The sequence below is a fragment of the Xiphophorus couchianus genome, chromosome 12, assembly GCF_001444195.1.
Source record: "Xiphophorus couchianus chromosome 12, X_couchianus-1.0, whole genome shotgun sequence".
NCBI classification, from domain to species: domain Eukaryota; kingdom Metazoa; phylum Chordata; class Actinopteri; order Cyprinodontiformes; family Poeciliidae; genus Xiphophorus; species Xiphophorus couchianus.
Window position 1 is genome coordinate 10,380,098 of NC_040239.1, and position 27,530 is coordinate 10,407,627.

At 37.3% G+C, this 27,530-nt stretch overlaps 1 protein-coding gene across 7 annotated transcripts in view; it reads left to right on the top strand.

Moving 5' to 3' along the window:
* Positions 1 to 120: 120 nt before the first annotated feature.
* The window catches only part of frmd3 (FERM domain containing 3), a 51,766-nt gene continuing 24,356 nt past the window's right edge, over positions 121 to 27,530 (top strand). For 3 of the 7 annotated variants that reach the window (XM_028034317.1, XM_028034318.1, XM_028034320.1), the window contains exons 1-5: positions 123 to 559; positions 17,034 to 17,138; positions 19,350 to 19,392; positions 25,520 to 25,601; positions 27,390 to 27,487. In XM_028034317.1, the coding sequence (XP_027890118.1) occupies positions 455 to 559; positions 17,034 to 17,138; positions 19,350 to 19,392; positions 25,520 to 25,601; positions 27,390 to 27,487 (433 nt within the window). In that variant the 5' untranslated portion in view covers positions 123 to 454. Of the gene's footprint in view, positions 560 to 17,033; positions 17,139 to 19,349; positions 19,393 to 25,519; positions 25,602 to 27,389; positions 27,488 to 27,530 lie in introns of all 7 variants that reach the window. The other 4 variants (XM_028034316.1, XM_028034314.1, XM_028034315.1 and 1 more) reach the window with 4 other exon arrangements.

Sequence of the window (27,530 nt, forward strand, 5' to 3'; positions counted from 1 at the left end):
AATATTGTTTGGAAATCTGAATGCAGTTATCAGATTTTACTGCAGCGAATTCACATTAATCTTCGCCATAAACAAAGTGATGGAGCTGAAATTTGATAGACACACATAGCGGAAGCAGGGTTAAACCAGACGGAGAGAGAGTGAGAGAGTGAGAGAGAGGAGAAAAGCCATCATCGCTCCTGGAGATCAATAAGCGGGCCACACAGAGAGCAGACGGATACAAGCCCTCTTGCCTCCCGCTCTGTCGCATCCATCCATTCTCTTATCCATCCATCTATCCATTCATCCATCCATTCATCTCCAAGGGCGGTTCAAGGGGTGACGAGACCAGACGGACACATGTTATGCCGTGCGTAAAGCGTGACCCCCTCGGTGTGTTTTTTACACGTTTTTTGCATCTGTTTCGCACTTGGAGCCACTGACATGAGGAGCTGAAACCGACACCGAGCCAACAATGAAAATGCTCCGGTTTCGCAGCCCCAGCATCCGCTCCTTGGACCAGGAGGTCCTCTGCACGATCCGATTACTGGACGACTCCGAGATCTCCTGCACCATCCAGGTAGAGGAATGAAAACCTTGTTGATATTACTATTAATTTTATTTGTAAACACAGACAAGAGGCTAGAATGAGACTGCAACAGTCTACCCTTATGGTGAATATCACTATCCCCATATCATGATGTTTACTTGGAGGAACAGCATTTGCGCGATCCTTCCTGCAGTTTGAAATTGACTGTGGATTGGTTCTCTTTGCTCTATACACTAAAGAGAGACATGCATTTGTGATGAGAAATATTAATGTGAGTCACAGTGAGAGAAGTTATAATGAACTTTGCTTCATCGTAAAAAAAGACATGATGGAGCTCCATGGGATTGGTGGGAAATACATATTTAGGGGTTGTTCATTTCAAATATCCAAATAAAGTTGGATTGGTGGAAGGCTGATGTTTACTTCTGTGATTTAGGCACCCATAGATGTGATAAATTTTACTACTAAGAAAGTGATCATAAAGCTCTCAGAAGAAATGAATTTTGCTTTGTTCTATTTTAAGTTACAAATCTTTGGACTTTATTTTATGTGATTTACTTTATATTTCTCTCTTACTCAAGTTATATGGATGTCATCTGAGTTTATTTCCATTTTATTTTCATTTTAAATGCAGCTGCTTGTGGAGTCTGAGAGTTCACAAGATTCGTACCTAATTTGACTCAATTTTGTACCTGCTACTGCTGTTGCTGAAAGATAATCATCAGTATGAAAGCATTCGAATGAATTAAGGTGTGGCCAGTGACAGTGTTTAGTTTCAGGCTGCAGTATGTTCCAGAACTGCAGCTTTTTTCTCCAGCTGAGATCAGTGAGGTTTTTTTTTTATCCTTAAGTCTGGTTAGCTGGTAACAAACACTGGTGCTTACAAGTTTACATACATTCATCATAAGCATAAATGTCATAAATTTTGGAATTGTACTTATTTCCTTGAGTTGCTTTTCTTTCCAAGCTGGAATGATTCAACAACATATAACATAAAACAACAAAATTTGGGTGTAGGTACAAGCTAGAATTTTTCATGAATTTTATCTAATCACAAATTGGTTGAAATTATACATACATATCAAATTGCATGCAGAAATACCCCAACTACTATTTGATAACTACTAGTTAAAACAAGACACAACAGGATGTTTCAACAGCGGAACTAAATAATTAAAACTGGTTCTGGGACAGATATAGCAGGCTACAACATTTTAAAAGAAAGTCTGTCAGCCCTGCCTAGAGCAGCTGCCAAATTTCCTGACAAAATTTTGCCAGTGTAGCTGGTTGATGGCTAAAGAAAACATGTATTTGATGTACAGCTTACTGAAGGACCTTTATTCAAATAGTAGCCAGTAGGAACGCATATTTTTCAGCCTGCATGTATAACTTTCTGTAAAAGTAACAGACAAATGAGATCTAAAAAGTGGCTGAAAAACCAGAAGAAAATTGTTGAGAGCATTAATGCTTATGCCCTCAACATTTATCTAAAGTTTTGTGAAACTGAAAAACTCCATGAAAATGCATGCTGCTGGTTGATGTTTTGAGATCTTTTAGCGCAGTTGCGTTTTTTTTTGTAAATGGCTCAATCTGTAAGTGCAGCACTTTGTCTCAGAAGTAGTTGCCTACATCAGCATTGTTGTTTCACTCTGGATGACTAAACAGCCTCTCTCTGTGTCTTACTAACCATCTTTGTGATACTCTGCCTGTACCCAATCAATGATTTAAAAAACAGCATTTTATGCACAAAGAAAAATAGATGGAGCAGAGTGTGAAACAGATAATGTGTTTTGGTGTTCGCAAAACACCGAAACACTTGTGTGTTTGTCTCTTTGAATACTCAGAAACGTATTAAGGTGTGTGTACACATCAGAAAACATGAAAGTGTGGACTTTCACCAGGAGATGCTGAAATTGACTTTGAAATGGGTTTTAGGGCTTTTAACCAGGTGTGTGCATTTGTCTGAATTATCAAGAAATGGACATTTATGTTTCTAGCTGACTGCATTTTCCTGGGCTTTCTCTAATGGCTTTGTGTTCCGGTGCTAAGCTGCTCCTTCCTACATATTTCATGACATCCTGATCTCGTCACAGTACACTTCGGCTGCTCAAAAGCACTTCTCTACTTTCTATTGTGTAAAGACTATCGGCTCTGGAATTAGTTTTCTTTCTCTCCACTGTGTCATCATCTGTCTTATTTTATATATTCTGCTGTGCTGTGTATGTAGGTCAGGATAAAATATCAGTGGCAGCGCTAGATTAAACAGATGGAATCAGAAGAATCGGATGGGATTTAGCATTTTGAAAATTGTGCATGGAGTGAGTCTGGCTTGACTTGTTCATTCCAATTTTCAGACTTAGAAATCTTGGACCAAACTGGTTTGGATGTCCAGTCAGATGGGATTGGAGATTGTACAAAAATGTGGCTTGACCAGCTGAATGGCTTATACCAAAAGTGGTATGTGAATTGAAATTTTTACTTCTATCTAAATCCAATAGATAATTTAAGAGCTTTTTAAGGCTTTTAGAGATTTTTAGATCTTCTGGTCTAAGAAAAAACTGAACTGAAGAATTATCTTATTCAGACCAGCGTGAAAACTACAGCAATGTTTTTATTTTATTTTGAATATCTCAAAAATAACTAGTATAAAAGAACTTTTTAGGCTTTTAAACTAGCACCCAGGATATTATGATACTGAAAATGGCTAGAAAGAGGCAGTTCTCTAGTGGAAAACATGTGGTTTTTATACTTATCTTCAAATGCAGCAATCATTATAATTAACTGAATATTGTTAAATCTGAAGTTTTTTTTTTTGTATGCATGTAACATTTTTTTGCCCCAATATTCGACTTTGTTGTAATTCCTAAAATGAATAAAAGAGAATAAATCATAAAGGCAGTAGGATTTAGAGCAGTTAGGCTCTTAAATGCAACATGAAACAGCATATTTTGCCAGCCGATATATCTTCGGCGGAAAGGAAAATGTCAAGTTAGATTTTTGACCTAAATAGACATATTTTCCAACCCCTTCATAATACTAACTTACACACAAATTGCAGAAGAATCAAGCTTGAATATTTGTGCAATTTATTTATTTATGTACCGGTAATCTTGTATGCACAGTTCTTTCAATACAAGTTGGAATACAAGATTAAAGGAATTTCAACTGGTGTGTCACATGACTGATGGTAGACGCTCTATATGAGTCCTGGGTTTGATTTCTGTCCTGTTTACTGCATGTTTTCTGTTTCTCTTCCCACTGTTCCTCTTTTCTAGTTAGTAATGAATAAAAGACACCAGTGCTACAAAACCCTGAAAAAGAAATGAAGTGAAATGAAATAAAGCATGTTCTTAATGGGATTACCAAGCAGTGTCAGAAGGAAGGAAGGAAAGAGAAGAGCTTGTCTTGTTTTATTAGATTACGGTTAGAATAACACAAAGGTTTAAATTTGTTATTCATGCCCAGGTGAAGCGTCCTACCACTGTCTCTTCATACTTTCACAATTATGCGCTATTCATTTCAGCAAGTTTTATTTGATCTAAAGTCAGTGTTATGTTTTCTTAGTATTAAGTGAAAATGTATTTTAAAGTGTATGACTTGTGTCAAAGATTTTTGGTATCCCTGGATTTTTGGGCCATTCCTCTTGACTGAATTGGAGAAACTGAGTCGGGTTTGCAGCCAGCCTTGCTCATGCATAACTTTTCAGCTCTGTAGGACTGAGATCAGGGCTTTGGGATGGCAACTTCAAAAACTCTTTTGGATCATTGACCAGTTATAAGACCAGTTTGTGCTAAAGGTTTGACTTCCTGGCTGAAGTGTTGGGATGTTGCTTTAATATTTCCTCATAACATTCTCTCTTCTTGATTCCAGCTGTTTTGTAAAGTTCACCAGCCTTTCCTCCTGTAGAAAATCACCTCCACTTTATATGATGTTGTTACCTTCGTACTTCATAGTTAGAATAGTGTTCTTCATTTTTCATGTTCACCAGTAACCATTATAGTAAAAATATTCACAGTTTAGTTTAGTTTTATGTTCCCAGACATTAAGATTTTTGTAAACCGTAGTCCAATTTTTATTTTTTTCCCTTTGAACCAATTACTTCTTCCTCACTAAATGGCCTTCCAAAATACTGGACTGGTTTAACTTGGGCGATGAGACTCTTTTATCATTTTTCATTGAACCACGTTGATTTCTTGAACACAGAGTCCATCTCTTTCCTGAACAGTATACAACGGTTAAACATTCCTATGAATTTTATGGATATAAACGGACTAAAAACAAGAGAAGCTTAGTGTGATTTAATTTCAGAACATGACAGAAAGTGTTATGTTTCCTTCTAGACATCTGCTTCCAAATGTATATTGGTGGTCAGAGGCAGATAGCTTACTAGTAAGACAAATAGGTAAGTCTGAGGAGATGTTTGCATGTTTATGTGTGTGTTTGCTCATGCATAGTGTGTGTTCCTCATGTTTGTGTTGTGGCCTACAGGATCTTGTTCAGTCAGACCCGCTGCAGGAGAGACATGTCAAGATCAATACACTCTGACCTCCTCTCATTTCACCTCCTCCTTTACTCTTACTCCCTTTCTTCTCGTCCTTCCATCTGTCCCTTCAGTGTCTTTTTCTATTTTATTCTCTTTCGCTCCCCCCACTTATCCGCTGCTCCACTTTCAGCTTCATCCCCATCAGACCACCTTTTTCTGCTCAATTATCTATCCTTTTGCTGCCTCGCTCCCTCCTGCTTCTCTGTGACACATCATGTTTAATTAAGGAAGATCACTGTTCTTCATGAGGCCAGCATCAGTCAGCTGTCAGTGATAAAAGTGTGTTGGCGTGTTGGGGTGGGTGTGTGTGTGTGTTGTTTGAGGACAAGTGAAGCTCTAAAAGCAATCAAAGTTATTCCATAAAGACCTTAATTCACCGTGGAAGAGATGATTGGATTTCGGTGTGTCAACTTTAAAATTATAATCTGAGATGAGTCAGCAATAAATTATAAACGCAGTTTATTTAAAGAATCATTAAAATGATAGAATCGCGTCATGCTGTGTCTGTAGTTTGGGCAAAGAGATGTGCGACTGTGTGTTTGTGAATAAACCCGACACTCTGCTCTTGTTTCAGCTTGCAGGCATTATTTGAAGCAATTTATAAATAGCAGCAGTTTTCTATTCTTATCCCACTTGCCGGCATCTCTTTGATGTTTTGCCCAAGATGACTAAAGAGAAATAATCCTTTCTGTGACTGTTGCTCGCAAAACAACAGGAAGCAGCAAGCGATCAGGCGGCACCGTATAATTAAGGAAGGAACTCGTCAACAGAAGCACAAGTGGGCAAAACACTTAGAAGGCTGATAAGAGATAATGTGGGTTATACATATATTGTAGCTGAGAGAGAGTGACACTGAAAATCAACACCATGAAGGAAAGGAAGAGGAAATGTGATGGCGTGGCTGTGGAAAAAAAGATTAAGTAGATTAAAACATCAAACGGATTCAAAATGAGGCTGCGCCAGCTCACAGATTTTTTATTTTTTTGTAATGAAAGAAGGGCAGGAAGAGAAGAATATAAACATAGAAATATAAACATATAAAATAAAAACTGTCTAAATTGTCATCAAAGAATAAGAAAGCTCAGTGTAAAAACATTAACAGAAGGAGACAGGTGTTCATAAGGGTCCATTTACAGAAACCAGTTTCCTTTGAGACTGTAATATGAGCTACAGCTCATCAACTTTAAAGAAATAGTCTTTTAATGTAGTAATTAACTTGTTGCAGAGATTAGATATGTTTAAAAACTATTTGTTTCAAATGTAGAAGGTTAAACTAAATCGTGTAATTTATCATACTTTTTGCAGTGTTTTTTATTGGTGTCTTATTTCACGAAGGAGACAAATGGTTTCCCAACCTTTGCTCTTTCTTTTAACCACATTTTGTGGACCTAAAGTCTCTAAATTACAGCACAAACACTTAGGAACTGTAAAAAACACAAAGTGATATGAAACATCATTTACTTCTTTACAGTTGTTTTTTCTTTCTCCCTTTTTGTCAAACACGTTTGGGCCATCAAACTAATTCTAGCATCAGAAAAAGACAACCTGAAAAAATACAAGAAGTTGTTTTAAAATTATTATTTGCACAAGTAAGGGAAAACAAGTATAGCATTAGTATCAGGAATTAGGCTTTTTTCTTACATGTTCAAACACGTGTGGCAGAAACAAAGGAAATCTGAAGAATAAATTGTTTTCAGAGCACTTTTTTTGTCCCTTTATCTAGATTAAAGCACAAACACTTTCTTTTTGCATGTGACAAACCTAGAGAGGGAATAATTTCTTTTCACCCCAACAAAAAAAGTCCTTAATAACCTAATGGTGTAGAACATATCTTTTTTTTCACACAGTTCCTCTTTTGCATTTGGATAGTTTTGAAATGGCTGAAAACAAAAAGTGCTTCATGCATTCAGTCAGTGCTGCATCTGCAGCCATGTTGGTATCGTCATACTTTGTTAAATTTCCAGCTTTGTGGAGAGAGATGATGTTCCATTAAACGCGAACTTCTTCAGCTTCATATTTCATAATTTATAGCTCTTCCTGTGAGCAGATTAACTTGTGTGCACAGCCATGAAATTCAGTGTTTGGAGCTGCAAGTAACATGCTTTTATGTGTTCATTTGTGCAATACTTTGTGCCTATGCTGTGTGTAAATATGAGCATCTTCAGAACATGAGAGGCAATGAAAAGGCCATTGGTTTCTTTCGCTGCACTCTGGGACGAGGTCATTGTTATCGCTCAAAGGGATGTAGAGAGTCGCCAGCAAAATGGCAACAGAAACCTAATATAATGTAGATTTAATTTAATTGTTTAAATGTAAAACCTAATGTTTTAACCAAGGACGTTCTTTTAAATCCTAATAGGTATGCCAGATTTTCTTTTCATCTATATTCTATACCTACTTCATCCATTCAGGATTGCAGGAGCTCTGGTGCATTTCTACCAAATGTAAAAGTTTATCGTGATTTGAGACAAACATACTAATATGAAAGAAAAGTTTACAGTCACCCTTGCATGCATGGTTCTCAGGAAATGAGACTGCTGACAGAAAATCCATACTTGTATGGAAAGAACATGCAAACTCAGCAAATTTCATTCACAGCTTCTGACTGTGAATAAAACCCAGAAACATCTTCCTGCAAACTATTCAGTGCTTTGTGTTGCCGCCTGGCTAAGTTGTACCAAATACATTTGAACATGTTACACAGACAGAAATGGAGACAGTAAGGGACTCAAACATACAGCCCACAAAGAGCTGATTTTGATCAAAGAATATTCAAGTGTTAAAATAGTCTAGTCAAAGTCCAAACCAATATCAGATAAAAAATTGGGATGTGAAAATTGCTTTTTCATAATCGCTCTCAATCCAACAAACTTATTTTTTCTTCCTCTTCACAATCATTCACCACTTGTAGTTTGTCTATCACATAAAATCCCAATAAAATATGTGGAATAAAATAATTATTTACAGTGCGTTTACTTTTATTAGAAGTTTATTTAATATTAATCTTACAGTGTTTAATTAGTTTATTATGTCTCACTCAGTCTTACAGAGTCATTGTTTCTCTTTTTAGCCTTCACAGTTTGTCTCAGTGTGTCAGAAGCTTAGCAACAGGCGATAAGTAAATAGTTTTCATACCTTGCGGAGGGACAGACCAGACCGACGGCGGAGCGATTATTATTAGACACAGAATATTCTGTCTGAAACCCATTTTTAACTGAAAGTTGCATTTTTCTCTGTGTGTGTATTAATCTGATTAGCTCCTTGGGAATGTTGGTGGTGACACTCTGTCTGCAGGAGGACAGTATACAGTATATGTAGAGAGGTGATTCCTTTGTCTAGTTAGATCTCTTCTGAGTTCTCCATCTGTGCAGATGTGAAATAAAGCTGCGTTTTGTTCTTTCTCTTTAACAAGGTTTGGACTTTGTTAATTTTTCTCGCTCCACAAATACTTTGACTATTTTATTCAGAACAAAAAAGAGAGTAAAGGTTACAAATTCTGTTGAAATGCAAAACAGAAAAAAATGGAATAAAACTAAAACAAAATACAATGTGTATTATCAAAATAGGTTAAAAAAAGAAGTAAAAAGTACACACAGTTCACATGCCAAAAACCTGTGATCCTTTTACGTCAGCTTTTATTATACGCACTGAAACACTCCATTGCTTTTCCAGCAGCCCACTCCACATCCAGCACATCGATTTGTCTCTGTTATATCCTCATCAAGGCCCCAAATTGATCTGTTCATTGGCTTCAAGCCTAATGTGTTTGGTGGCTTTAGATATATTGGCACTCTTAACAGTGGACAAGAATGTTGCTACACTTGCAGAAAAGCCTGCTGGTAAATATTAAAATACCTAATTGGGGAAAATGTTGGCAAATGGGTCCAATTCCATTTTTAATCTTTATTTTCCCTGAGGACCAGCAGCAGTGAACATATACATAAAAATAAATCAGTTTGGTATTCCTCTCTTTAAGTTGCTATGCTCTAAATTACTTTGCATTCAGTATTAAACAGGACATATCCCTGTATTTAAACACTTACTCTCTTTTCTCTCTCCTCTGATTCAATTCCTACGGGGTTTGCAGACATGAACGCAAACCCCATTTGGCAGGAATTTTACACTTACTCTCTCAAAGCGTGTCAGCTCAGCCAATTAGGTACGCCGTGTCATGAAATGAACTGTGTAGCAGTCGATAAGAGTACTCATAATTGAGCTGGCATGCAAAATGATTAAATAACAAGTAGTGGTTAACTGGGGCAAGGCACCATGCCAGTGAAGGAGTTCTAGTGTTGATCTGGTCAAAGTCTTGATCTGGTGAAAGAAATATCTTTCAGCTCTGTCAGGCGACTGCAGTTAAAGTGTATCTTTTATCAACATCATTTACATTTGTCTAAGAATAAGCTGTTGGAGGGTCCAGGCGCTCTGATAGAGTTTTTTGTTTTGAATATGCACAGCATCTTAGTAATATCACTCCTTCATTTATTCATTTATCCCGCAGCTCAAGGGGTGTCTGCAGCTCGATGTCTGCTCTGTCTCCTCAGCTAATTGAAGGTGTCTGAATCACTGACTTTAAAGTTTGTTTATACAAACACCATTTATCCTTTCTGCACAACTGAGCGTTAGCAGACTGACAGGCTGTTGCTGAAAAACTCATTTTACGAACCAGTCAGAGGGAAAATGAAGGACAAGTACTGCTGGAAGTTTGAAGCTGTAAAACTGTATTTTTTTAATGCCATGAAGTGGGTATGTTTTAAGTATTAAAATTGATTTCAATAAAGACACCTGAAATGAATCATCCATCTGTTTTCTGTACACCTTTGTCCCTAGTGGGGTTGGGAGCGAAAGTTTGGGGCGAGAAGTGGGGTACACCCTGGACAGGTCGCCAGTCTGTCGCAGTGAAATGAGTCAGCAATTTTTCAATTAGATAGAGTTCATCTAAGGCTTTTACTTTTTTGCAGCTCCAGACAGATCTGTTTTTTGTTTTGTTTTTTTGTCCAATATGGCTCTTTCAACAATTTGGGTTGCCGACCCCTGAGATAAACCCACAGCAAACTCTTGCTACTGTGTAACTGATGCCAATGAGAAAGTGGCTGCACAAGTTTAAATTTCATGAGAGCTAGAACAAAAGTCATGTTTACTATAAAGTAAATAAACAGCATTTTGGTAAAAAGTGAACCTAATGCCAGCTGTGAAGCATTGAGATGGAGGTGTCATGATGTGGGACAGCAACACCTGATCAGCTCATCATCATGAAATGTATCACAGGGTGCTTGAAAAATGTGAGATCATGTATACAAAAATAAATACAACAGAACTGGACCTGTAATATTACAATAATCCAAGACATACCAGTAAACTGGTTGAGAATTTTGTAAAAGATTACGTAGGACAAACCAGGAATAGCGCAAAAGACAAAAAACATAAATGTGCCCACTCCTTCAGGATGGAGTAAATTACATTTTTACCACATCACATTTTCTGTTTTTTTCCTAATATGATCATTGGACCATCTTGTACAAAATATTGAATTATCCGTACACTGAAACAACACTCTCTGTTGATGCCCCCAAGTGGTCAAACGATTGTTAGCAGCAAAGTCAAAAGGGTCTGACTGTTTTAGCCACTTCAAGCATTATGGATGCTGAGGTGAGTGACTCTTAATCATTGCAGACAGGATGTCTGCATAGTGTAACATGAGACATTGGCAATTGACAGTTGTGTGTCTCTTATGTAAATTTTGTTGTAGTGAAGATCAGCAGTGGAAAGGGTTAAGGTTTAGTTCTAATTTTACTAATTTTTTTAAATCCAAAAGTTCAGTCGCAGTCATGCCTGTGCATCAGATTACAAAAGGTTTAGTATCAGAGGCATTTTTACATATGACCAAAATTCAGGACAAAGACGCAGCTGTGTGAGATGTAGGACAGAAGGAGCTAACAAAGAAACAGTAGAAGTTTCTTAAATTCTCACCTCAGAAATATACTTTCCCTTCGTTCCTTGTATTGTTCTTGGTTTTTTGCCTTACTACACTAAATGTGCCTTGTATGGTCTTTTTTTTTTTTTTTGCCAGACTAGCTTTGTGAATCAATCATTTAGGTACAAAGAAACTATATTAAAGGTATAATGTTGCATTTTTCCAGTCAAACAAAAGTTGGGCACCAAGTTTAGTTTAGATCCTTGAATTTTGTCAGATGTTTTATTATATTGACAATACATTTCAGCAAAAATGATCAATAAATAATTGTTTATTTTTATAATTGGGGCAAAGTTGTTAAAAGTTTTTCCTCCTAATCCTATTTTGCGTTTGCATGGCTTTCTTTGAGTGATCTGACTTTCTTTGCCAAACCAGAAAACTGCCTGTCTGAGTAAGAAGGTGAATTTAGGAGCGAGTGTGTGGATGGATGGTTGTTTGTCTTGTATTCCTGCGATTGCCTTCTTCTTGAGCAGGACAAATTTGGTCCAGAAAAAGGATGACTGTTGCATTTTTCTTATGCTTTTAGAAGAGTTGTTGCTCGCTTGTTGGCCATCATGTCGACTCAGCCGGCTGTGACGGTGTTGTTTTACACAGGCAAGAAAAAAACTACAGAGTGGATTTGGACCCAACCGATGTCAAAGTGCACTTTGCCTTTGCTAAACTGAACACACTTGTCGCTGCTGCTCTGTTTAAAGTGTGTGTGAGTGTGAGTGGACTGAGAGAGTTTGGGAGAGACAGCACTTTGCTGTCATTAGGTGAGATCATGTAAAGACAGTATGACTGGGTTAATTTTTAATGTCCAGCCTTTGGAAATATAAAATATGCATCCAGCCCTTGTTGGACATGACATAGACTCTTTACATCTCTCTTCCACACTTTGTCTCTTTCTCTGCCTCACTAGTCAACCTTCCTGTCTCTCTGTTATATACTTTCTTTTTTTTATCCAGGTTTTGCTTTCTCTCTGTTTCAGCCTCTCAGCATGTATGGCCTTGTTTCACTCTCTGTCTGGTCGGGTTTTCTCTCTTCTTACTTGGCATCTGTCCACCCCTGTTCATCCTCTGAATGTTTGCCCTGAGAACCAGACAGAGGGAAGGTGTTGTTTGATGATCTCACTGGAAAGCGCTTGAAGCGTTGCCGTTTTCACTCTGATTCTTCTATTCTCCTTCTCCCTCTCTGTCTGTTTGTGTTTGCTTGTTATATTTAACAGCTTAGTAGCAATGTTGTCACGGATCTGCTGCAAATCCTTAGGAGATATGGCCAAATACACACCGACAGAGATGTGGAGCTTATACAGAAAGAGTGAAGTCTTTCTATCTGTTCTGTAAACACCCTTGTGTTTTCTCTCTATTTCTACGGACAAACCAATGGTGCATGATTCCAGAAAACAAAAACTATGCTTTCAAACATCTTCACACAACTATAGCAACTTCACAAATTATTAACCCCACAAACAGGCTGAAGGAATTCAGACGAACACATTCACAAGCCCCAGTTGCAGGTTGTCATAAAGACAATCACTTATTGCACATGCACATGTTTCTTTTGAGAAAAATGGACAATGATTGTTGAATGAAGGACAACTCAAAGGCCCCAGAGATCATAAACTGAACACTGTTGCTGATATTTAGAGCTCAGGGTTGGATAGTGCTGTGTTATACTAAATTTTATTCCCATTTTATGATGAACTTTATGCAGCATCAAGATTACCTCAAAAGGAGGTTATTTTATTTCATAGTGCTATGCTTTTACACTTCCCATGTATATTCATATTTTAAGACAGTAAGACACAATTAAGTAATGATTTATTTGTTCAAATGTTTCAAATAGTGGTGTATATTTTTATTTGACTTTATTAAAAAAAATTGTGTTACTCATTAAACAAAAGATATAAGCAAAAATGTGTTTTCTTGCTGAGGAATATGTTTGGACACTGTGACAGCTTGAGTTTGTTGCTGTGGCTGAAGCAACTAAATGGTCCTTCTGTAATCCTTTTCTTCAGCTGAGAGATATTTTATGGGTTACTATACGGTCCAGTTAAAGTAACCCATACAACACATGTCAAGATCTGGGCTTTGACTTGATTTTACGTTCCAATTCTGCTTCAGCTTTAATATGTTTTGACAGTCTCATATTTTCCTCAAACAAACTTTGGTTTATGGTGGAATTTTATGATGGGAAGCTGGACAATTCCAGCTGCACCAAAGCATCCCCAAATCATGGCACTTCCACCTCCTCCATGCTTCACAGTTTGTATGAGGTTATTTTAATATAATGCTGAATTTGGTTTATTTGTTCAGTTTTAGTGTTAAAATAAAACAATTTAGACTTTCCAAAGATTTCCTCTTTGAACACATTTCATCACAGTTAAACTTGTGTTGTTTCTTCTAATTGTTGTGGCACTTTTTTGGGGACTTCATTGAATAAATCTGCTTGGAAAGCCACACATGGGCATGTAGCCTATTTTTTAAATGTTTTCCACCTGTTCGCTATTTTTATTCAATAACAAAATGGCTGATTTAAAATTCTTCTAATCTTTTTAAATAAATTAAAGGTAATTTCTTAATTAGAAATGTCATATTCACATGACTGTAAATATGAGCCATCTTGCTAATACATTTGATAATTTAGCAGTCCTCCTGTACTATGTTTGTAGGATGTGCTTTTATGTGAACTCTTCTGTGTAATGTGCAGTTGTGTGCTTGTTTCATGTCTAATTATGTTTCATTGTGGAAAGCATTGACCTGAAATTTCCAGCTTCATCTATTTTGCATTTCATGTACATGTTTTAATTTTTTTTTTTGCTTTGTTTATTTTAAGGGTGAACTCAGGCATTGTAATCGGAAATGTTAAATACTGTCATGATGTGGTGTGGCGGTGGACCCAAAAGCAGACAGTAGAAATAAATGGATGTTTTAATGAAGAAAATTAACCAACAAAAAATATCCAAAATCCAAGGGTACAAGAAAATTCAAAAACAAAACAAACTGGAAACACGAGGGAACAAAAGGTGATCCAGGAAGGGATCCATGGGTAGTGACAATCAGGGGGACGAGACGGACTGGCAAGTTGTGACTGGGATAGAGGAGCTTAAATACTGGGAGGTAGTAAATGGAACAATGGCCTAGCTAGATGAGAGGAGTGATTGCAGGTGTGAGTAAATGGCACAGGAGCTGGCTGAGGGGCGGGGAGAAGGTGGCACAGGGAAACTAAAGAGATCTGCTGGGAACACAAAAGGGAAGAAACGGGGAACTGAAAAATACTACTAATACAAAAGACACTAAGAGTAAGGAAAACCCGATGAACTAGGAGATAAAGATATGAGGGAAACCATAACCGAACCTTAATTGAAACAAGGCTGATCTAACAACAATAAGAATTAAGGAACATAGAACTAGAGAAACTAGAAGATCTAAACAAAGAAATAACCTAACTAGAATTACTAAAGGAAGATATACATAGACTCCGACATGGAAGAATAACTGAACCCAGGGTGACGAAGTTAAGATATAAACATTACTAGAAACACTGCAGGGAGCCAGAAATAAGAAATAACTAGAAGGATAAAACTATAGTCATTAAAGAAGGCTTGATATGGACGCAGACAAACAAGGACAGAACTTGAGGTAATTAAGGAATAAACCTAGAAACACTATAAAGGACTGAAACTAAGGAAAGCAATAAGAGAATTCTTATTTCACTAAATACCTCTAATAATAATAATAATAATAATATCAAAAGGACCAGGAAGGGTTAAACCAAAATGAACTAAAACATGAAGCTAAATAAAATGAGAAGCAAAACCAACCCAAAAACCCAGAGTCCTGACAAATACATGCAGTCCCTTAATGTACACACAGAGATGCAGGTTTCACCAATAATCAAGATATTTTAAACATTTTTTTCATTGTAAGATTATTCTGTCCTTTTAAAGATTCATCTGTTTTGAGGCTTTTTGCTCATATTTATCAGCATTTCCAGTAACTGTGGAAGGTGCTGTATTTTTGGTGAGTTATAAACTTGTGCTTAGTACTTCCTGTTCTATTTGATCCTTTTTGCTGCTACACAATGTAAATTTCCTTTCTTTTGGGGATAAATGAATGATTTTTTTATGTTTTATTTTAACTAACAAATTTATTTCATATGATGGACTACTAAGTTTACAGAAAGAAAGATTTTTTAACAGTTAGTCAATGAAAATGTAATGTAATGTCCTGTGAGTAGCACTTCAATTGATCAAATTTCTCATTCATAAGCTTTACAGTATGCACTGGGCACACGACTCATAATATTACTTCTTCAGATCACCAGCTTCAGCTAATTCAACTCAGTATTTTATGATGCGTTTTAGTCACAAATGTTTGCTCTCAGAAGATGCAGACAAAGTTAATGACTTCAGGTGCAATCACTCTCTGGTTTGCTGACAAGGGACTGAACTTCTCTGCTGTTGAGGACGACACCGGACAGAAAAGAAAATAGCTGCCATGCAGGGTATAGATACAGGTATATTAGTATTGTGTAAAGTTTAATATTTTTCACTTACTTCAGAAAGGTAAACTCTTACATGGATTTATTACACACACAGTAAAATATTTCAAGCCTTTTGTGCAATTTCTTGTAATTTTTCTGATTATGGTTTACAGATAATAAAAAAATCTAAATGATGTGTCTCACGAAATCCTATTCAATAAAAATCAATAAAAAAAAAAGAATATTTTAAACAGAAATACCAAGCTTCAGAAAAGATCGGTAATTCTATTCACTGTGTTTGGTCGTCTTTTTAAATGAAAAACTGCATCAGTGTAGTCTAGCATGGAGACTGCAACTATCCTTGTTCTTAGCAGATCTTTTCCTACCACACATTTTCTTTCCACTCAACTTTCCAGGAATATGCTTACATACATACTCCGTGAAAAACCGGTTTCTTCAGCCTCCTTATCAGGAATGTAAATGACTGTTTTCATATGTCAGGTCAGCAGTGAGAGAGAGAGGTTGTTAAAAAGCTCAGGAAACCTTTGCAGGTGTTTTAAGTTAATTAGCTAATTAGGGTGTGACGCCTTGAGTTTCCTATTTGTAACCTCTTCACAATAATCTCATTTTCTGTTACAATATATATTTTTTAAATCTGTAAGCCATTATCACCAAAATCAGAAGTAATAAAGGTTTGCAATGTTTCATAAAATGTGTAATTAATCTATTTCACTTTCTATATAGAGTGACATAAAATTGAACATTTTATCAAATTATAAGTGTTGGATATATATGTATCAGCAGCTCGACATTGATGTTGGCCAGCAGTTTTACTTATTTTGTTTCCATCATGTGGCCAAAGACACAGCTGTAGCTGTGGCTCTGTTTGTGTGTTGATGAGAAGGGGGTTAGAGAAACACATCGAGAGCAAATGCAGGGTTTTATTGGATCAATGAGTCTTGCATAACTGAGCGCAGAATATACTGGCCCTGGGTGGCGCGATGAGAAGCTGTGATGCATGTGAAATGATGAGACTTCAGCCTAAAAAATACTTACAGCTTTATCATTTACTATAATTCATAATCAAAGGTTATAACAAGAATGAAATGCATCTATGTGAAAATATGATAAGGTGGCTGTATGAGCACAGAAACATTTAGGTTGTTATGAAGTGTGTAGATGTGGAGGTGATTAATATTGATGGACTATTGATTGCTTTGAGCCGGCTCTGTGTTTATGAACCACTGCGGCTGAGTCAACACTATAACTACAGTAACTACATCAGCACCAGGAGGCTAAAAAATTGCAGACACAGTGCTTATACTCAAGTGAAATAATGTCTGCAGCACAGGAATATGGTCTAACTAAGGGCCATTGTCTTTAAAATGTATGCTGGAACAACTACCAGCTGCAACTGTTTGTGTGGTTTGTTGTTTTTTGCAGATGTTACACTAACGTAGTGGTTGATGTATAACTGCACAAGACACTAGATACTTCTTTTGCTTTTTGTTGCTTTACAGAAAGAGACCAAAGGCCAGTTCCTATTGGACCATGTTTGCAATCACTACAACCTGCTGGAGAAGGACTACTTTGGTATACGATACGTAGATCCTGAGAAACAAAGGGTAACTATGAAACACAAAAGCACAAAATGAACTGTTTTCACCTTTCTTTCACATCATTCAGTCAATGTCAGTGACATGTGGTGGAGGGTAAAGGATAAAGCCATATTTTTCTGCTTAAATACAAAAAAAACACAGTAAGTGACCAATTTATGCATCTTCAATTGCTTGTAAACACAAAATCTAATCAAATCATATTTGATTTGTGTAGCATAATTCAGCAACAAGGTATTTCAAAGTGCTTTATATCATAAAAGCACAAAAATACTAAGTCGTAGCACATACAGCCAACAATTGAAACATTAGATTCTGTCAAATGCCATTGTTACACATCAAATTGCTGATTATTGTTTCATTGATTATGTTTCAAGAGCAACTCTAAACAGGCGGGTTTTTAAAAAGCGAATGTATTTGGTAGGGTTGCTCCCTTCTAAATACTAAATTTTGATACTTAAATGAGAAACCTGTCTTATCTACCTTCACAAAAGTCTGAAATTCAGTCACTGTCTCCTTTTGTTCAGGCATGACGGACGGACAGACAGACCCGCCCACCGGGGTCTCGTCTCCGCGGTAAACAATAGTCGCCCTGCTGTTGCCAACTTAGCAACTTTCTCACCATATTAGCAACTTTATGTGTAGCATCCACTGTTTTCTTAAAATAATATATTTAAGCAAATCAAAATAAGTGGACATACCCCAACCTAACACCAGTCAAAAAAGCACTGCTTAGTGTTTTTCCAGCAGACCTTGCAGGACTGTCTCCAGGAGCAACTGGTGACGTTTTACCTCTATTAACAAAATGAAATCGTCAGCAGAAGAACAATCGCAAACAGAATCACACTCACTGAGAGAAAGTAGTAGCACTGAGTCAGCGCTGCCAGAATAGATGTTAGATATTACTCAGACAGCAGTGGGTGCATTACATTACAGGCTCAAGTGACAAATAATCAAGATCAGTCTCAATATTTCAAACAGCCTACGCACACAGACGAGACCAGATGCTTCATTCAGCTACACTGAATTTACAGTGAGAAAAACACACAGCAAATATTGTTGGAAAATAATACTACAGACCGCGCACTAAGCCAAACAGGCACACAAAAGGTTTATAGGTTTTGTATTCCAAGGGAGGATGACTCAAAAGTACCTTAAAAGCCAGAAGTTGAATAAACTATCACTAATCAGAGATATTCTGTTCTACATGGCAGTTCAATAAACGTTTCCTCAGTGTGACAAAAAAGATCTTTCATTTCTGTTCTTTTAAAAAGTATTGTCTCACTTTGTTTTAAAATTTTGGACAGTAAAAAGGCATTTCAAATTAGAACTTTCTCCAACAGTTTTGAGATGTGGAGCTGAAGTTTGTTTTCTTTACTTAAATGTTTTTCTTTGAATCTTCAAGAATCCAACCCCTCTGATTTCCACATGTACCGTATTTTTCTGACTATGAGCCACTACTTTTTCCCCACACTTTGAACCATGCGGCTTGTGGCCCGGTGCGGCTTTTCTGTGGATGTTTCTTCAACCACCAGGGGGCTCTTTAGCAGGAAATGACTCGTTGGAAGTCAAACTTGGAAATCAAAGAAGAAAATGCTGATTTTCATTTAGAACGCAAGCACATGCTAGCAGCAGGCACGACGGAGAAATTTCTTCAAACTCATACCCACTCATCATGGAAACCACACGAAGAAGTTCATATGATGCGGCTTTTAAGTTGAAGGCTATCGCTAACCGCTGCTCGTGAACAAATGCATGTTTGGAGACGGAGGTTCTTAATAGCAGTCCTTGTGGAAAACCCAGAGCAGCGGAGATACCAGCTGCTTACAACCCGGTGCAGCTTATATATTTATGTTTCCAGTTTAAAAAAAAAAAAAAAAAACTTTGTGGATGAGGCTTATAGTAAGGTGCGCTCTATAGTCCGGAAAATACCGTACTTTTTAAAATTAGGTGTGATGAAATCGTTCTCCCATATGAGCATTTAACAAAAACTTTGTCTGTTTGCAGGAAAACAAAACAAAATAATTTAATTGAAATTTGATACAGATTCCATCAGAAAACTCTAGATGTGAAAAACTCTTTAAACAAAGAGGGAAAAGAATAGAAATGTCTGCATAAATATGACGTTCTCTTTATTTGCCTTGCTCTTTCAAGAGGTGTGTCATTTTTAAGTTTACTTCATTTTAACTTTCATTCATGTCCTATTTTCCTCTCTTTCAGCACTGGCTGGAGCCCAACAAGCCTGTGGTGAAGCAAATGAAGTGTAAGTGTCCCTTCTGCTCACCTTGTTGCATTAGGATCTCTGGAAATGCAACAGCAAGTGTACTACAGTGCCCTCCATAATGACCAGCAGCCTTGGTACAGAAAGGCAAAAAGCTTTAAACAAGTTAACTTTTAAATACAACAGCAGTGTCAGAAACTGACAGAACTTTAACCTTTGGAGATTTTCTTACCACCTGTATCATCTTATTGTATGTGAAACCGAGATGAAATGGGTGACATCTCTTAGAGTGAGCATTTATTTATTTTCTGTCCTTTTGTATCATCAACTGTCATGCAAGTTTCTTCCCTGGAAGACACAGATGGAAAAAGTAAAATCCTCAGAAAACTCTTGAGTTGTAAGTCCTTGGACAGTAGGTGTAATATTAAATGGATTCTTCCATGCTGTAAGGTTTGTGTACAGGGTGACTGAAACTATAGAACCTTATTGGACTCTGGCCGTGTGTTCAATCAAAGATGTTGCAGCGACTTTGATCCTGAAATATAGCAGCTGCTGACTGAGTAACTCATCTCCAATAAACCATGATGAGCCCCATTTTTTACATTAATTTCAAAACTTAGAACAATGAATTTTGGCTCAATCAAACCACACACATCACTTGTGATCAGGTTTGAAAACTTATGTGAAATGACAAAAAAAAAAAAAAGATTTAGAATGAAGTTTGCGAAACCTACCTGTTGGGTACACAAATATCAGGAAAGTAACATGCTAAAACACCCTTACGCATCAGCTGAGGTGTAGGACAATCTGGACACGTACCACCATGACAAATAAACAAAACATAAACATTCACTTTGGTTCTTATAGGCATCTTTTGGTAATCTATGAAAGAGTCAGCATTACATTATTCAAGCTTGTTTATAACAGTTCCAGTTCTTTTAAAGTTTTAATTTATTGAAGTGAAGTATTGAAGTGACAAGTTTGAGCCAGTTTCTGTTTTTCTGCAGCCATGTCCTGACTTAGTAAGATCAACACAGAGATGCTTTATTTAAATGTCATGTTCTCTTATCTTTCCAATGTTGAAGAGAGGCTGGGAGAAACAGACCTCCGTGGAAAAAAGGATTTGGTGGATTGCCAATGCAAATTCACACTTTGATTAATTTTAGAAAGTTAAGTACAAACTTAAACAACTTTAAATATTTCAGCTACATGTTGCATACTCATGTTACTCTAATATGATAGTAATGCTATTATGTTACTATCATAATAGACTTCTATTAAGTCCATTATTTAACTTAATCAAAGTTAAACTTGTTCTAAGATTCCCACAGCTTTCCCAATAAATGGGGAAGGTACTGTGTGTTTTTTGTGCCTGAATATATTTGTTTGTACTTTGCCTGTGTCTTCAGAGGTTCATTTAATTTAAGCGTAAGCAGGTTAAATCTGAAGCAAGCAGGCAGCACCACAGTGACGCGCTGTCATAAGTTCAGGGGCAAACAGGGTGAAAGAAGTTTTTTTCTAGCTGACCTTAAGTAGGGAAACGAGACGCAGCGACGGAGGACAAAGTGACAGGACTGTGTTTTTGCTCAGAGGCACGTGGATAAGGAGGGTTGTTTTCTGTAGAAGTTTGCATAAATATTTAAAAGCTCCTGGAAAAACAAAGAGAGGTTGCTTTTACTCTAAGGAAAATTAGCCACATTTATGGCTGCTAACAACAGCCTTGCAGATTGTGATTGCATCCCAGCAGCTGTGGGTTTTTCCAGAAGTATTTCTTTGTTTTGGACTGACGGGAGTTTGCCAGCACCTTTCTGAATCTCACTCAGAGTTTGATGCTTTAAAAGCTACTTGACTTATGAGATCAAATTCATTGTTCCAAGCCGGCACACGGTGGCATTATAATTTAATGGACTGAATTGTTAAATCATCTGTCATATTTGTTATGTTTTATTTAGAATAAGCAAGATCTTGATGTCTGAATGGAAAAAATCTGCAGATACCTGAAGGTTAACTTGGCTGCTTTTTCCATAACCTGTTTAGTCATATTCCTCAGTGAGTTTTGGACACATTAGTTGCAGAAAGACAGACTTCAGACTTGAAGGTCTTGTGAACAATATTTATCTGACTACTTTTTCTGTTGTATGATTCCCAATATACTCCAAGCAAAATTGATATGCCTTTAAGCTATTTCTGAAAGGCCAGGTGATGATGATGATGCCATGGATTTGAAAGCTGTTGAGAGCTCAGGCTTAAGGTCCTAATTTTCACAGACATGTCCTGTGGTTTTATAAAGCTACAATTAAATTGTCTGGCCAATAATGCTCATTGTTACATTTGGATAAAAAAAGGGAGATGCTTGCATGCCTGAAAACACCACCTCAGTTGTGAAGCACGGTTGTGGCAGCATGGTGCTTTGTGGGTGTTTTGCTCACCACCAGGAGGAACTGGTGCACTCTGCGAAATAGTTTGTGTCACAAGAAAATGACATTGTGAAGTAAAATTAAGGTAGCATCTAAAAAAAGATCAAAATGGTGGCCCAAATGGACTACAACCCTCAGAATAGCAAATTATTTACAAAGTGGCTGTAGAACAACAAAGTAAATGTTTGAAAGGGCCTCACAAAGCCTCAGTACCCCTGATTTTTCTAAAAAACCTACTTGAGCTCCTAATTCTAGCATTTAGAACATTTAATTAATCTTGGAAACCCTAAGTGACCGAAAAACAGGAAAAAACACTTCCAGGAAATAGTTTTTGTGTCATTTACACAGAATATGTAAATATACTGTGCTGCATATGATATCATATTACTATCATAAAATAGTCGGTTTTACAAAAATAGCCAGTGTGCGTCAATTTACACCATAAAAGATTTTGCAGTAGGTAAAGTATTTATTTACGTCTGCTCATGATAAGTTAACAAACAAGTCTTTAGACACGTATTTCCTTGTAGTTTTGTTGTGATGTTTGTAACCTGATATGTGACATTGAGGCTGTTTACGTCAAGCTTTGTGTTTACTGCCAGCGATTGGAAGCAGATGCTGCACCTATTGAATCTGTACTTATTAAGAAACAGTTTCAAATTTCCCTGCAGCAAGTTGTGGGACATATTTAATTTTGGTGAAACTAAAATGACATCAAGGGATAAAAATCCGCCTTTGATGAAAAATTTAAACAAAATCCACTTTGGGGGTTTTGAGATCTTCCTTACAAACTCCCAGGTTTAATGTTTCTTGGCTTCCATGTTTTTCATCCATCTTTTTTGTGTTCGCTCATAATTTTCCCTTTAGTCTGAATGTTCTCTTTGTTTTTTAAATTTTCTTCCTTCCTATGTCCTCAATTCGCTATCTGAAGTTCACCCAATCTTTTAATGACGGCCGTGTTCTTTCTGTCCTGTCATAAATTAATAAAAGAGCTATTAGTTGCATATTCTCCCTCTATGAAAATGGGAGACTGTGGATATCACTGCAAACTGAAATGGGATGTTGGAAGAGTAATAAAGCCAATATATTCCAGGGTTAATTCAGACTGACTGAGCGACACTGATTGATAATGTAGCTAAAGAGGGAAGTCATATTAGTGAATAGAATAGTAGAAATTGGAGAGTTTGAGATGAAAAAAGCTGACAGAGACTGAAAGAAGGAGAAAGAAAAGAAAGAAGAGGATGGAGGAAGAGCGTTGAAAAGATTTGATTTGAAATGACACATCAGCTCTGCATGTAGCAGGATTTTTCTCCCTAAATTGGGTTTTGGTGGCTTGTGTTTTCATGACTCTTTGTGGTTCTTGGCTTACGCACATCGGTAGACGTCACATTCACCCGACGTTTGTACCAACGGCCTTTCTCAAGAATGTTTTCAGAGACACTGTTGCCATCCCATGAGCCCGAGCAAATAAGCAGCTCAAGTTCTGTGGGAGCTGGTGGGAGGATTGCATCTTTCACATTGCTCAGCATGTATTATGTAGATGTGGGATGTTTTTTTTCCTTTCTTTCATGGCTAGATAATACCATAGGGGCTCCTGCTTTTAAAGGCAGGCTGGAGGGGGCACACTGTGAAGATTACTGGTTAGAGGATATTCATTTCTTCCTCAGTAACGCTCCTTTTTGAACATTTAATGTTGGAATTTTGCCCCTTTTAAAACTGCATAAAAGTAGGCTGCAGATTCATTGGAAACAAAAGTTATGGATCTCACACAGAGACACCTGTTTTGGGTTTAACAGAAAATCAGTACACCCTGCTTTATGACTTACTGTCATAATCAAATGACTGTTTTTGAGACACACTTTAATTTTTTTTTGTTCTCAATTTTTTTTCTGCTTTTGTTCTTATTTGTCATTGCTCTAAACTTTGTCTACACTCATTTACCTTAACATAGGGTAAAAAAATGGGTTCAAGATCAAATAAAATGTAAGAATTGATGAATTTCAACATGAGCGACATAAATTTAAGTCCATGATGGACTTAAACAGAGGAAAACAAGCAGTGTTTATCTCTTGAAAGTTATTTAGAACATTACATTATTAGAACATTATTAGAACAATAGAACATTCAGACAACAACGAGACCCACTACAGAGAGGAGATTCTGCAGCTCACTCAGTGGTGTTCAGCCAACAACTTGGTGCTGAACACAGGGAAGACCAAGGAGGTCATTGTGGACTACAGAAGGTCCAGGAGGACGGATCACACTCCCCTTCTCATAGATGGAGAAGTGGTGGAACGTGTGGACAACATCAAGTTCCTGGGCCTCCACATCACGTCTGACTTCTCCTGGAACACAAACACCTCCCACCTGGTGAAGAAAGCACAGCAAAGGCTCTAATTCCTCAGGAAACTGAGACGGGCTGGACTTTCCTCACGGCTGCTCGTGAACTTTTACAGGGCGATGATCGAGAGCATCCTCTGCCTCAACATGACTGTGTGGTATGGTAGCTGCACAGCACTGGAGAGGAAACAACTGACACGGGTGGTGAGAACAGCACAAGGCATTGTGGGATGCCCCCTCCCAGACCTGGACTCCATTTACACAGACCGGGTCAAGAAGAGAGCTGGATCCATAGCGATGGATTCCAGCCACCCGGGCCACAGACTGTTTGTGCCGCTGCCATCAGGCAAGCGGTACAGGAATATACGGACTACAACAAATAGACTGAGAAACAGCTTCTTCCCCACAGCCGTCAGAGCCATTACTCCCTGCCGCCCCCCCCCCCACACACATATCATAACCTCGCAGTCACACATATATATCCCCCACCCCCACACAGCCATATTGTTCTGCACTTTGCACTGTCACATCATCTGTACTTTGCCATAATTGGACCTGCTGCTACTTCTTTGGTGTGGTTGAGTGCCTTTAGTTAATTTAGTTGTATATATTGTTATTATTATTATTGTGTGTTTGTTTATTTTATTTATTGTATATATTTGACTTTTTGCACGGGAGTTGCAATAGAAATTTCGTTGAATCCTGTTCAATGACAATAAATGCTATCTATCTACCTACCTACCTACCTACCTACCTACCTACCTACCTACCTACCTACCTACCTACCTGCCTGCCTGCCTGCCAGACAGACAGACAGACAGACAGACAGACAGACAGACAGACAGACAGACAGACAGACATCACATCACATGCAGTTATAGTAAAAACTACTTATCAGATTATCAAACAAATTATCAGAACATACCCAGAGTAAATTCGAAAAGCAGTTAGAAAAAATGTCATTTATTGTGGAAACCAAACCAATCTAGCCCTTTGTAAAACTACACCCCCCCCCCCCCCCCCCCCCCCCTTCTATAGCCGTGAATTAGCCACATTATTTTGGTACAGTTTCAGGCCTGACTACTGACAGACCTGCATCAATAGTTTAAATAGAAACTGTCTAACAGTAAGAAGTAAGGTGAACAACGCAGATTAAAAGTACTTTTCAAAAACATGTCTTTATTAAGAATTTTTTTATTAGTCTTATGTAATATTCTACTGTTAAAGATTATGTTTTCATTAGATGTAATCATAAAATCCTCAACTAACTGGAAGAAAGTCACCGAGAGCATCACCTCTAATTTATCAATCTACAATGTGTTAAACTAAGTGAGCTGAGTTAGAGAAACAAAAGAATTTTTCAATAATATCATAATGTAATAAAAAGTATTGTGTTTGTCTCTTGTCCTCAGCAGCTCTGCAGCCGTTCACAATGTGCTTCCGGGTCAAGTTCTACCCCCACGAGCCAATGAAAATTAAGGAGGAGCTCACCAGGTAAAAGCTAACACAAATTAATATAATTTGTAGAAATTATTTATTTCTATGCAAGAGATAGTTTTGTGCTTTTTATATTTAATATGAGCAGATACAATTTTTGGGGGGGCAACAGCAGCTTCCCAATTTGTTTAGCAAGCCGTTAATAGAACAGAAACATTTTTAATTGTCCCAAAGTTGGGAAATTCAGGTGGACCAGCAGGAAAGTGAAAGGCAAATGGTTGCATGCATATTCACACAAACGTTAAAAAATATAAAACCTAAATAGAAATAAGAGACAAATTTACAGCAGAAGAAAAAGTTGAACCAAGATGACTTTTTATCACATCAAAAATCTTTTTTGTGAAAAAACTGAAGCAATGCTGTGTTTGCAAGAGAAACCTGTAAACATAGTACTAGCCATGTGCCAGTAGCACCATGTAGCAACAATATGCACAGAGAGAAATTATGAGGAGGTGATTCACGTCAGGAGCTTATGTGAGATTTCAAAAGGTGAGAAACAGTGTAAAAAAATGTCTCTTTAAATCAAACAAATGTTTTAAGTTAAAAAGATCTACAAACATGCAAACAACTGACATCACATAAAAAGAAAGCGTGATATGAAGTGAACATGCTGATTCTGAGTCATGTATCAGTCACTTCAGCTTAAACAAACTCACACCCTGCATTGACACACAAGCATTTTCTCACTTCATCAGTATAGATTCTCAGCCGTCTAGGACATGATATCCAAAGTGCTTAAATTAATTAACATATTGGATTGTAAAAAAAATCAAGAAAAGAAGTCCAGATGCCTCCTGAGCACCTTGAAGCTGCTCACCAGTGAAGTGGTTAGAAGAGATGACAGCTCAGGAAGAACGAGTTGTTTTCACTGCCAGCTCTGGTTTTTAGGAATTTCTCATCTGCTGAGCATCATTCTTTTATCATAAAAATGATATTTAGTACAGGGCTTTAATATTTTCCCAATTACAAAATTCTTTTATTCTTTTCATGTTTTTTTCCCTACATTATATAACAACCCAACAAGGACACAAATACCACTAACTTAGAGCATTGATGTCAGTGACAAAAAAGAAGTTATATTGTAAATGAATAAATAAAAATAATAATAAATAAAAAGTAATAATGATAAAAATTTAATTAAAATAAAAAATTAACTATTTATTGCTCAGAGCACCACATATTGAAAAGATCTGCAGATTGACACAAAAAGTCAGAAAGTGTAATAAGAAATTGATGTGAATCCCATCGGAGAAGAATCTCATCATTACATTTAGGCTTATACATCTATGCAGCTGCAGCCTATAAATAAAACTGTTTAGAGATTGCAGCAGTCTTTTTTTCTCTTCATTCAATCTGTGAGGCTTTCCTTCTGCCACTTTTCATCATCCAAGCTGAATCGGTTAGATCTCATGGATATCATCTCACTGGTTGATGTGATCTCACATGCAAACTCATCTGCATTCATAGCAACAAGTGTCTCCGGTTCCATTATGGCTGTCATTTTTTGTCTCTGTGGTTAAACCAGACAAATCAGCATGTTAGCAGCATGGATATGTCTGCGATGAAGCTGTTTCTATAGTAACCACAGCACCGCTCTGCGGTGTGGTCGATGTCGCTGTGGCAGGGCTCCTTTTTAAATAATTCTTTTTTTTTTTAAATTGTTGACTGTGGATGGATTCAAAACAGACATAAATGCACATTTTGGGAATAATTTTTCATGCAAATCAAAGTATTTTCCTCTGTTTATTGTTCATGAGTCGCTTTGTTGTGTTTGTATTCTGCCAGGTATCTCCTGTACCTCCAGCTGAAGAGAGACATCTACCACGGCCGCCTCCTGTGTCCCTTTGCTGAGGCGGCGTACCTGGGAGCCTGCATCGCACAGGGTGAGGAGGACCAGAGCGACATGGAAACTATGTGTGATCATAC